Source organism: Pristiophorus japonicus, chromosome 8 (genome assembly GCF_044704955.1).
Source record: "Pristiophorus japonicus isolate sPriJap1 chromosome 8, sPriJap1.hap1, whole genome shotgun sequence".
In the NCBI taxonomy this organism is placed as follows: domain Eukaryota; kingdom Metazoa; phylum Chordata; class Chondrichthyes; family Pristiophoridae; genus Pristiophorus; species Pristiophorus japonicus.
Window position 1 is genome coordinate 174264674 of NC_091984.1, and position 13779 is coordinate 174278452.

Here is a 13779-nt window from a genome sequence, read left to right on the forward strand (position 1 = left end):
AATTGGCCTGGTTTTTTAATTTGTTTTATTGCCTCTCCCAGGAGATCACATGACTCCGGCTGGGGTGGAGTGTAGAATGTTTCGGTGCAAGGGGTGCCGCCGTTGTGTGGGGCGGACTGGTTGGGCTGGGTGCTCTTTACCTTTCTGCCATTGTTCATTGTTCATAGGTTATATGTAACCTTAAGCCTGCTGACCGAGGGCCATGCGGCTCTTTGTTGGCCGGCGCGGACACGATGATTTTTTTGATCGTTACTTCCTTAGTTACTTACTGGTGGTAGATATTTGTTAAATAAATACACCTATAAAACTACACGTGTGAAGTACATTTACCTGTATTGTGTGTGAGGCATTTTCTACTAATATTAATTCAGGGGGCTAAATGTTGTCGCAGTAGCCACATCTGTCAGCGATTCCCATTGGATGATACTGCGATAGACTACGTGAACGCGTGTGTTACTGTGAATATTTGCGGTGCCGCTTTCTAACACCACTCTTTGTCTTTCCTCAGAGAGATTTTAGGCACCGAGGGGGCCTGGCCTTTGTTGCTGGCCTTCAGTGGCCTGCCTGCCCTCATCCAGCTCGCCTTGCTGCCCTGGTTCCCAGAGAGCCCCAGATACCTGCTGATCGACAAGGGCAATAAGGAGCTGTGTGTGGACGGTGAGTGGAAGCGGGGCGGGGGATGGGTGCTTTAAATGGGCTGGATTTATTCAAAACCCATTTCACATCTCTAGGACCCATTTCACATAACATGGACCCATTTCACATAACTAGGACCCATTTCACATCGCTAGGGCCCATTTCACATCGCTAGGGCCCATTTCACATCGCTAGGGCCCATTTCACATAACTAGGACCCATTTCACATCGCTAGGGCCCATTTCACATTGCTAGGGCCCATTTCACATCGCTAGGGCCCACTTCACATAACTAGGACCCATTTCACATCGCTAGGGCCCATTTCACAACGCTAGGGCTTATTTCACATCGCTAGGGCCCATTTCACATCGCTAGGGCCCGTTTCGCATCTCTAGGACCCATTTCACATCGCTAGGGCCCGTTTCGCATCTCTAGGGCCCATTTCACATCACTAGGGCCCATTTCACAACGCTGGGCCCATTTCACATCGCTAGGACCAATTTCACATCACTAGGGCCCATTTCACATCGCTAGGGCTCGTTTCGCATCTCTAGGACCCATTGCACATCGCTAGGGCCCATTTCACATCGCTAGGACCAATTTCACATCACTAGGGCCCATTGCACATCACTAGGGCCCGTTTCACATCGCTAGGGCCCGTTTCACATCGTTGGGCCCGTTTCGCATCTCTAGGACCCATTGCACATCGCTAGGGCCCATTTCGCATCTCTAGGACCCATTGCACATCGCTAGGGCCCATTTCACATTGCTAGGGCCCGTTTCGCATCTCTAGGGCCCATTTCACATCGCTAGGACCCATTTCACATCGCTAGGACCCGTTTCGCATCTCTAGGGCCCATTTCACATCGCTAGGACCCATTGCACATCGCTAGGATTCGTTTCACATCGCTAGGGCACTTTCACATCGCTAGGACCCATTTCACATCGTTAGGGCTCCTTTCACATCGCTAGGACCCATTTCACATCGCTAGGGCCCATTTCACATCGCTAGGACCCATTTCTAGGACCCATTTCACATCGCTAGGGCCAGTTTCCCCATTTCACATCGCTAGGGCCAGTTTCACATCGCTAGGACCCATTTCACATCACTAGGACCCATTTCACATCGCTAGGACCCATTTCACATCGCTAGGACCCATTTCACATCACTAGGACCCATTCCACATCGCTAGGACCCATTTCACATCGCTAGGACCCATTTCACATCACTAGGACCCATTTCACATCGCTAGGGCCCATTCCACATCGCTAGGGCCCATTTCACATCGCTAGGACCCGTTTCGCATCGCTCGGACCCATTTCACATCGCTCGGACCCATTTCACATCGCTAGGACCCATTTCACATCGCCAGGGCCCATTCCACATCGCTAGGACCCATTTCTAGAACCCATTTCACATCGCTAGGGCCAGTTTTCCCATTTCACATCGCTAGGACCCATTCCACATCGCTAGGGCCCGTTTCACATCGCTAGGACCCATTTCACATCGCTGGGCCCATTCCACATCACTAGGGCCCGTTTCGCATCGCTAGGACCCATTTCACATCGCTAGGGCCCATTTCACATCGCTAGGAACCATTTCACATCGCTAGGACCCATTTCACATCGCTAGGACCCATTTCACATCGCTAGGAGCCATTTCACATCACTCGGACCCATTTCACATCGCTAGGAACCATTTCACATCGCTAGGACCCATTTCACATTGCTAGAGCCCGTTTCGCATCGCTAGGACCCATTTCACATCGCTAGGAACCATTTCACATCACTAGGACCCATTTCACATCGCTAGGACCCATTTCACCTCTCTAGGAGCCATTTCACATCACTCGGACCCATTTCACATTGCTAGGAACCATTTCACATCGCTAGGACCCATTTTACATTGCTAGAGCCCGTTTCGCATCGCTAGGACCCATTTCACATCGCTAGGAACCATTTCACATCACTAGGACCCATTTCACATCGCTAGGGCCCGTTTCACATCGCTAGGGCTCCTTTCACATCGCTAAGGCCCGTTTCACATCGCTCGGACCCATTTCACATTGCTCGGACCCATTTCACATCACTAGGACCCATTTCACATCGCTAGGAACCATTTCACATCACTAGGACCCATTTCACATTGCTCGGACCCATTTCACATCACTAGGACCCATTTCACATCGCTAGGAACCATTTCACATCGCTCGGACCCATTTCACATCGCTAGGACCCATTCCACATCGCTAGGGCCCATTCCACATCACTAGGACCCATTCCACATCGCTAGGACCCATTCCACATCGCTCGGACCCATTTCACATCGCTAGGGCCCATTCCACATCACTAGGACCCATTCCACATCGCTCGGACCCATTTCACATCGCTAGGGCCCATTCCACATCACTAGGACCCATTCCACATCGCTCGGACCCATTTCACATCGCTAGGGCCCATTCCACATCACTAGGACCCATTTCACATCGCTAGGACCCATTTCACATCACTAGGACCCATTTCACATCGCTCGGACCCATTTCACATCGCTAGGAACCATTTCACATCACTAGGACCCATTTCACATTGCTCGGACCCATTTCACATCACTAGGACCCATTTCACATCGCTAGGAACCATTTCACATCACGAGGACCCATTCCACATCACTAGGGCCCATTTCACATCGCTGGGGCCCGTTTCACATCGCTCAGACCCATTTCACATCGCTAGGGCCCATTCCACATCGCTCGGACCCATTTCACATCGCTAGGACCCATTCCACATCGCTAGGGCCCATTCCACATCACTAGGACCCATTCCACATCGCTAGGACCCATTCCACATCGCTCGGACCCATTTCACATCGCTAGGGCCCATTCCACATCACTAGGACCCATTCCACATCGCTCGGACCCATTTCACATCGCTAGGGCCCATTCCACATCACTAGGACCCATTCCACATCGCTCGGACCCATTTCACATCGCTAGGGCCCATTCCACATCACTAGGACCCATTTCACATCGCTAGGACCCATTTCACATCACTAGGACCCATTTCACATCGCTCGGACCCATTTCACATCGCCCGGGCCCATTCCACATCGCTCGGACCCATTTCACATCGCCCGGGCCCATTCCACATCGCTCGGACCCATTTCACATCGCTAGGGCCCATTCCACATCGCTCGGACCCATTTCACATCACTAGGACCCATTCCACATCGCTCGGACCCATTTCACATCGCTAGGGCCCATTCCACATCACTAGGACCCATTCCACATCGCTTGGACCCATTTCACATCGCTAGGGCCCATTCCACATCACTAGGACCCATTCCACATCGCTCGGACCCATTTCACATCGCTAGGGCCCATTTCACATCGCTAGGGCTCCTTTCACATCGCTAGGGCCCGTTTCACATCGCTAGGGCCCGTTTCACATCGCTAGGGCTCCTTTCACATCGCTAAGGCCCGTTTCACATCGCTAGGGCTCCTTTCACATCGCTAGGACTCGTTTCACATCGCTAGGGCTCCTTTCACATCGCTAGGACTCATTTCACATCGCTAGGACCCATTTCACATCACTAGGGCTCCTTTCACATCGCTAGGACCCATTTCACATCGCTAGGGCCCATTTCACATCACTAGGACCCATTTCACATCGCTAGGGACCATTTCACATCGCTAGGGCTCCTTTCACATCGCTAGGGCCCGTTTCACATCGCTAGGGCCCGTTTCACATCGCTAGGGCTCCTTTCACATCGCTAAGGCACGTTTCACATGGCTAGGGCTCCTTTCACATCGCTAGGACCCATTTCACATCGCTAGGGCCCATTTCACATCGCTAGGACCCATTTCCATGACCCATTTCACATCGCTCGGGCCAGTTTCCCCATTTCACATCGCTAGGGCCAGTTTCACATCGCTAGGACCCATTTCACATCACTAGGACCCATTTCACATCGCTAGGGCCCATTTCACATCGCATCGCTAGGACCCGTTTCGCATCGCTTGGACCCATTTCACATCGCTCGGACCCATTTCACATCACTAGGACCCATTTCACATCACTAGGACCCATTTCACATCGCTAGGGCTCCTTTCACATCGCTAGGGCCCGTTTCACATCGCTAGGGCCCGTTTCACATCGCTAGGGCTCCTTTCACATCGCTAAGGCACGTTTCACATTGCTAGGGCTCCTTTCACATTGCTAGGACCCATTTCACATCGCTAGGGCCCATTTCACATCGCTAGGACCCATTTCCATGACCCATTTCACATCGCTAGGGCCAGTTTCCCCATTCCACATCGCTAGGACCCGTTTCACATCGCTAGGACTCATTTCACATTGCTAGGAACCATTTCACATCGCTAGGACCCGTTTCACATCGCTAGGGCCCGTTTCACATCGCTAGGGCTCCTTTCACATCGCTAGGACCCGTTTCACATCGCTAGGGCTCCTTTCACATCGCTAGGACCCATTTCACGTCGCTAGGACCCATTCCACATCGCTAGGGCCCGTTTCACATCGCTAAGGCCCGTTTCACATCGCTAGGGCTCATTTCACATCGCTAGGGCTCCTTTCACATCGCTAGGGCTCCTTTCACATCGCTAGGACCCATTTCACATCGCTCGGGCCCATTTCACATCACTAGGACCCATTTCACATCGCTAGGGACCATTTCACATCGCTAGGGCTCCTTTCACATCGCTAGGGCCCGTTTCACATCGCTAGGGCCCGTTTCACATCGCTAGGGCTCCTTTCACATCGCTAAGGCACGTTTCACATGGCTAGGGCTCCTTTCACATCGCTAGGACCCATTTCACATCGCTAGGGCCCATTTCACATCGCTAGGACCCATTTCCATGACCCATTTCACATCGCTCGGGCCAGTTTCCCCATTTCACATCGCTAGGGCCAGTTTCACATCGCTAGGACCCATTTCACATCACTAGGACCCATTTCACATCGCTAGGGCCCATTTCACATCGCATCGCTAGGACCCGTTTCGCATCGCTTGGACCCATTTCACATCGCTCGGATCCATTTCACATCACTAGGACCCATTTCACATCACTAGGACCCATTTCACATCGCTAGGACCCATTCCACATCGCTAGGGCCCGTTTCACATCGCTAAGGCCCGTTTCACATCGCTAGGGCTCCTTTCACATTGCTAGGACCCATTTCACATCGCTAGGGCCCATTTCACATCGCTAGGACCCATTTCCATGACCCATTTCACATCGCTAGGGCCAGTTTCCCCATTCCACATCGCTAGGACCCGTTTCACATCGCTAGGAACCATTTCACATCGCTAGGACCCGTTTCACATCGCTAGGGCTCCTTTCACATCGCTAGGACCCGTTTCACATCGCTAGGGCTCCTTTCACATCGCTAGGACCCATTTCACGTCGCTAGGACCCATTCCACATCGCTAGGGCCCGTTTCACATCGCTAAGGCCCGTTTCACATCGCTAGGGCTCATTTCACATCGCTAGGGCTCCTTTCACATCGCTAGGACCCATTTCACATCGCTAGGGCCCATTTCACATCGCTAGGACCCATTTCTAGGACCCATTTCACATCGCTAGGGCCAGTTTTCCCATTTCACATCGCTAGGGCCAGTTTCACATTGCTAGGACCCATTCCACATCGCTAGGGCCCGTTTCACATCGCTAAGGCCCGTTTCACATCGCTAGGGCTCATTTCACATCGCTAGGGCTCCTTTCACATCGCTAGGACCCATTTCACATCGCTAGGGCCCATTTCACATCGCTAGGACCCATTTCTAGGACCCATTTCACATCGCTAGGGCCAGTTTTCCCATTTCACATCGCTAGGGCCAGTTTCACATCGCTAGGACCCATTTCACATCGCTAGGACCCATTTCACATCACTAGGGCTCCTTTCACATCGCTAGGACCCATTTCACATCGCTAGGGCTCCTTTCACATTGCTAGGACCCATTTCACATCGCTAGGGCCCATTTCACATCACTAGGACCCATTTCACATCGCTAGGGCCCATTTCACATCGCTAGGGCTCCTTTCACATCGCTAAGGCACGTTTCACATTGCTAGGGCTCCTTTCACATTGCTAGGACCCATTTCACATCGCTAGGGCCCATTTCACATCGCTAGGACCCATTTCCATGACCCATTTCACATCGCTAGGGCCAGTTTCCCCATTCCACATCGCTAGGACCCGTTTCACATCGCTAGGACTCATTTCACATTGCTAGGAACCATTTCACATCGCTAGGACCCGTTTCACATCGCTAGGGCCCGTTTCACATCGCTAGGGCTCCTTTCACATCGCTAGGACCCGTTTCACATCGCTAGGGCTCCTTTCACATCGCTAGGACCCATTTCACGTCGCTAGGACCCATTCCACATCGCTAGGGCCCGTTTCACATCGCTAAGGCCCGTTTCACATCGCTAGGGCTCATTTCACATCGCTAGGGCTCCTTTCACATCGCTAGGACCCATTTCACATCGCTAGGGCCCATTTCACATCGCTAGGACCCATTTCTAGGACCCATTTCACATCGCTAGGGCCAGTTTTCCCATTTCACATCGCTAGGGCCAGTTTCACATTGCTAGGACCCATTTCACATCGCTAGGACCCATTTCACATCACTAGGGCTCCTTTCACATCGCTAGGACCCATTTCACATCGCTAGGGCTCCTTTCACATTGCTAGGACCCATTTCACATCGCTAGGGCCCATTTCACATCACTAGGACCCATTTCACATCGCTAGGGACCATTTCACATCGCTAGGGCTCCTTTCACATCGCTAGGACTCGTTTCACATCGCTAGGGCTCCTTTCACATCGCTAGGACCCATTTCACATCGCTAGGACCCATTTCACATCACTAGGGCTCCTTTCACATCGCTAGGACCCATTTCACATCGCTAGGGCTCCTTTCACATCGCTAGGACCCATTTCACATCGCTAGGGCCCATTTCACATCACTAGGGCCCATTTCACATCGCTAGGGACCATTTCACATCGCTAGGGCTCCTTTCACATCGCTAGGGCCCGTTTCACATCGCTAGGGCCCGTTTCACATCGCTAGGACCCATTTCACATCACTAGGGCTCCTTTCACATCGCTAGGGCCCGTTTCACATCGCTAGGGACCATTTCACATCGCTAGGGCTCCTTTCACATCGCTAAGGCACGTTTCACATTGCTAGGGCTCCTTTCACATCGCTAGGACCCATTTCACATCGCTAGGGCCCATTTCACATCGCTAGGACCCATTTCCATGACCCATTTCACATCGCTAGGGCCAGTTTCCCCATTTCACATCGCTAGGGCCAGTTTCACATCGCTAGAACCCATTTCACATCACTAGGACCCATTTCACATCGCTAGGGCCCATTTCACATCGCATCGCTAGGACCCGTTTCGCATCGCTTGGACCCATTTCACATCGCTCGGACCCATTTCACATCACTAGGACCCGTTTCGCATCGCTAGGACCCATTTCACATCGCTAGGACCCATTTCACATCACTAGGACCCATTTCACATCGCTAGGGCCCATTTCACATCGGTAGGACCCGTTTCACATCGCTAGGACTCATTTCACATCGCTAGGAACCATTTCACATCGCTAGGACCTGTTTCACATCGCTAGGGCCCGTTTCACATCGCTAGGGCTCCTTTCACATCGCTAGGACCCGTTTCACATCGCTAGGGCTCCTTTCACATCGCTAGGACCCATTTCACATCGCTAGGACCCATTCCACATCGCTAGGGCCCGTTTCACATCGCTAAGGCCCGTTTCACATCGCTAGGGCTCATTTCACATCGCTAGGGCTCCTTTCACATCGCTAGGACCCATTTCACATCGCTAGGGCCCATTTCACATCGCTAGGACCCATTTCTAGGACCCATTTCACATCGCTAGGGCCAGTTTTCCCATTTCACATCGCTAGGGCCAGTTTCACATTGCTAGGACCCATTTCACATCACTAGGACCCATTTCACATCGCTAGGGCCCATTCCACATCGCTCGGACCCATTTCACATCGCTAGGACCCATTCCACATCGCTAGGGCCCATTCCACATCACTAGGACCCATTCCACATCACTAGGACCCATTCCACATCGCTCGGACCCATTTCACATCGCTAGGGCCCATTCCACATCACTAGGACCCATTCCACATCGCTCGGACCCATTTCACATCGCTAGGGCCCATTTCACATCGCTAGGGCTCCTTTCACATCGCTAGGGCCCGTTTCACATCGCTAGGGCCCGTTTCACATCGCTAGGGCTCCTTTCACATCGCTAAGGCCCGTTTCACATCGCTAGGGCTCCTTTCACATCGCTAGGACTCGTTTCACATCGCTAGGGCTCCTTTCACATCGCTAGGACCCATTTCACATCGCTAGGACCCATTTCACATCACTAGGGCTCCTTTCACATCGCTAGGACCCATTTCACATCGCTAGGGCTCCTTTCACATCGCTAGGACCCATTTCACATCGCTAGGGCCCATTTCACATCACTAGGACCCATTTCACATCGCTAGGGACCATTTCACATCGCTAGGGCTCCTTTCACATCGCTAGGGCCCGTTTCACATCGCTAGGGCCCGTTTCACATCGCTAGGGCTCCTTTCACATCGCTAAGGCACGTTTCACATGGCTAGGGCTCCTTTCACATCGCTAGGACCCATTTCACATCGCTAGGGCCCATTTCACATCGCTAGGACCCATTTCCATGACCCATTTCACATCGCTCGGGCCAGTTTCCCCATTTCACATCGCTAGGGCCAGTTTCACATCGCTAGGACCCATTTCACATCACTAGGACCCATTTCACATCGCTAGGGCCCATTTCACATCGCATCGCTAGGACCCGTTTCGCATCGCTTGGAACCATTTCACATCGCTCGGACCCATTTCACATCACTAGGACCCATTTCACATCACTAGGACCCATTTCACATCGCTAGGGCTCCTTTCACATCGCTAGGGCCCGTTTCACATCGCTAGGGCCCGTTTCACATCGCTAGGGCTCCTTTCACATCGCTAAGGCACGTTTCACATTGCTAGGGCTCCTTTCACATTGCTAGGACCCATTTCACATCGCTAGGGCCCATTTCACATCGCTAGGACCCATTTCCATGACCCATTTCACATCGCTAGGGCCAGTTTCCCCATTCCACATCGCTAGGACCCGTTTCACATCGCTAGGACTCATTTCACATCGCTAGGGCCCATTTCACATAACTAGGACCCATTTCACATCGCTAGGGCCCATTTCACATTGCTAGGGCCCATTTCACATCGCTAGGGCCCACTTCACATAACTAGGACCCATTTCACATCGCTAGGGCCCATTTCACAACGCTAGGGCTTATTTCACATCGCTAGGGCCCATTTCACATCGCTAGGGCCCGTTTCGCATCTCTAGGACCCATTTCACATCGCTAGGGCCCGTTTCGCATAACTAGGACCCATTTCACATCACTAGGGCCCATTTCACATAACTAGGACCCATTTCACATCACTAGGGCCCATTTCACAACGCTGGGCCCATTTCACATCGCTAGGACCAATTTCACATCACTAGGGCCCATTTCACATCGCTAGGGCTCGTTTCGCATCTCTAGGACCCATTGCACATCGCTAGGGCCCATTTCACATCGCTAGGACCAATTTCACATCACTAGGGCCCATTGCACATCACTAGGGCCCGTTTCACATCGCTAGGGCCCGTTTCACATCGTTGGGCCCGTTTCGCATCTCTAGGACCCATTGCACATCGCTAGGGCCCATTTCGCATCTCTAGGACCCATTGCACATCGCTAGGGCCCATTTCACATTGCTAGGGCCCGTTTCGCATCTCTAGGGCCCATTTCACATCGCTAGGACCCATTTCACATCGCTAGGACCCGTTTCGCATCTCTAGGGCCCATTTCACATCGCTAGGACCCATTGCACATCGCTAGGATTCGTTTCACATCGCTAGGGCACTTTCACATCGCTAGGACCCATTTCACATCGTTAGGGCTCCTTTCACATCGCTAGGACCCATTTCACATCGCTAGGGCCCATTTCACATCGCTAGGACCCATTTCTAGGACCCATTTCACATCGCTAGGGCCAGTTTCCCCATTTCACATCGCTAGGGCCAGTTTCACATCGCTAGGACCCATTTCACATCACTAGGACCCATTTCACATCGCTAGGACCCATTTCACATCGCTAGGACCCATTTCACATCACTAGGACCCATTCCACATCGCTAGGACCCATTTCACATCGCTAGGACCCATTTCACATCACTAGGACCCATTTCACATCGCTAGGGCCCATTCCACATCGCTAGGGCCCATTTCACATCGCTAGGACCCGTTTCGCATCGCTCGGACCCATTTCACATCGCTCGGACCCATTTCACATCGCTAGGACCCATTTCACATCGCCAGGGCCCATTCCACATCGCTAGGACCCATTTCTAGAACCCATTTCACATCGCTAGGGCCAGTTTTCCCATTTCACATCGCTAGGACCCATTCCACATCGCTAGGGCCCGTTTCACATCGCTAGGACCCATTTCACATCGCTGGGCCCATTCCACATCACTAGGGCCCGTTTCGCATCGCTAGGACCCATTTCACATCGCTAGGGCCCATTTCACATCGCTAGGAACCATTTCACATCGCTAGGACCCATTTCACATCGCTAGGACCCATTTCACATCGCTAGGAGCCATTTCACATCACTCGGACCCATTTCACATCGCTAGGAACCATTTCACATCGCTAGGACCCATTTCACATTGCTAGAGCCCGTTTCGCATCGCTAGGACCCATTTCACATCGCTAGGAACCATTTCACATCACTAGGACCCATTTCACATCGCTAGGACCCATTTCACCTCTCTAGGAGCCATTTCACATCACTCGGACCCATTTCACATTGCTAGGAACCATTTCACATCGCTAGGACCCATTTTACATTGCTAGAGCCCGTTTCGCATCGCTAGGACCCATTTCACATCGCTAGGAACCATTTCACATCACTAGGACCCATTTCACATCGCTAGGGCCCGTTTCACATCGCTAGGGCTCCTTTCACATCGCTAAGGCCCGTTTCACATCGCTCGGACCCATTTCACATTGCTCGGACCCATTTCACATCACTAGGACCCATTTCACATCGCTAGGAACCATTTCACATCACTAGGACCCATTTCACATTGCTCGGACCCATTTCACATCACTAGGACCCATTTCACATCGCTAGGAACCATTTCACATCGCTCGGACCCATTTCACATCGCTAGGACCCATTCCACATCGCTAGGGCCCATTCCACATCACTAGGACCCATTCCACATCGCTAGGACCCATTCCACATCGCTCGGACCCATTTCACATCGCTAGGGCCCATTCCACATCACTAGGACCCATTCCACATCGCTCGGACCCATTTCACATCGCTAGGGCCCATTCCACATCACTAGGACCCATTCCACATCGCTCGGACCCATTTCACATCGCTAGGGCCCATTCCACATCACTAGGACCCATTTCACATCGCTAGGACCCATTTCACATCACTAGGACCCATTTCACATCGCTCGGACCCATTTCACATCGCTAGGAACCATTTCACATCACTAGGACCCATTTCACATTGCTCGGACCCATTTCACATCACTAGGACCCATTTCACATCGCTAGGAACCATTTCACATCACGAGGACCCATTCCACATCACTAGGGCCCATTTCACATCGCTGGGGCCCGTTTCACATCGCTCAGACCCATTTCACATCGCTAGGGCCCATTCCACATCGCTCGGACCCATTTCACATCGCTAGGACCCATTCCACATCGCTAGGGCCCATTCCACATCACTAGGACCCATTCCACATCGCTAGGACCCATTCCACATCGCTCGGACCCATTTCACATCGCTAGGGCCCATTCCACATCACTAGGACCCATTCCACATCGCTCGGACCCATTTCACATCGCTAGGGCCCATTCCACATCACTAGGACCCATTCCACATCGCTCGGACCCATTTCACATCGCTAGGGCCCATTCCACATCACTAGGACCCATTTCACATCGCTAGGACCCATTTCACATCACTAGGACCCATTTCACATCGCTCGGACCCATTTCACATCGCCCGGGCCCATTCCACATCGCTCGGACCCATTTCACATCGCCCGGGCCCATTCCACATCGCTCGGACCCATTTCACATCGCTAGGGCCCATTCCACATCGCTCGGACCCATTTCACATCACTAGGACCCATTCCACATCGCTCGGACCCATTTCACATCGCTAGGGCCCATTCCACATCACTAGGACCCATTCCACATCGCTTGGACCCATTTCACATCGCTAGGGCCCATTCCACATCACTAGGACCCATTCCACATCGCTCGGACCCATTTCACATCGCTAGGGCCCATTTCACATCGCTAGGGCTCCTTTCACATCGCTAGGGCCCGTTTCACATCGCTAGGGCTCCTTTCACATCGCTAAGGCCCGTTTCACATCGCTAGGGCTCCTTTCACATCGCTAGGACTCGTTTCACATCGCTAGGGCTCCTTTCACATCGCTAGGACTCATTTCACATCGCTAGGACCCATTTCACATCACTAGGGCTCCTTTCACATCGCTAGGACCCATTTCACATCGCTAGGGCTCCTTTCACATCGCTAGGACCCATTTCACATCGCTAGGGCCCATTTCACATCACTAGGACCCATTTCACATCGCTAGGGACCATTTCACATCGCTAGGGCTCCTTTCACATCGCTAGGGCCCGTTTCACATCGCTAGGGCCCGTTTCACATCGCTAGGGCTCCTTTCACATCGCTAAGGCACGTTTCACATGGCTAGGGCTCCTTTCACATCGCTAGGACCCATTTCACATCGCTAGGGCCCATTTCACATCGCTAGGACCCATTTCCATGACCCATTTCACATCGCTCGGGCCAGTTTCCCCATTTCACATCGCTAGGGCCAGTTTCACATCGCTAGGACCCATTTCACATCACTAGGACCCATTTCACATCGCTAGGGCCCATTTCACATCGCATCGCTAGGACCCGTTTCGCATCGCTTGGACCCATTTCACAT

The 13779-nt window shown here is 52.3% G+C and overlaps 1 protein-coding gene across 1 annotated transcript in view; it reads left to right on the plus strand.

Moving 5' to 3' along the window:
- The window catches only part of LOC139268831 (solute carrier family 2, facilitated glucose transporter member 11-like), a 56368-nt gene that overhangs the window by 12550 nt on the left and 30039 nt on the right, over window positions 1-13779 (plus strand). Inside the window, exon 5 of the mRNA XM_070887574.1 lies at window positions 509-657. Coding sequence (XP_070743675.1) covers window positions 509-657 — 149 coding nt within the window. The remainder of the gene's footprint in view (window positions 1-508; window positions 658-13779) is intronic.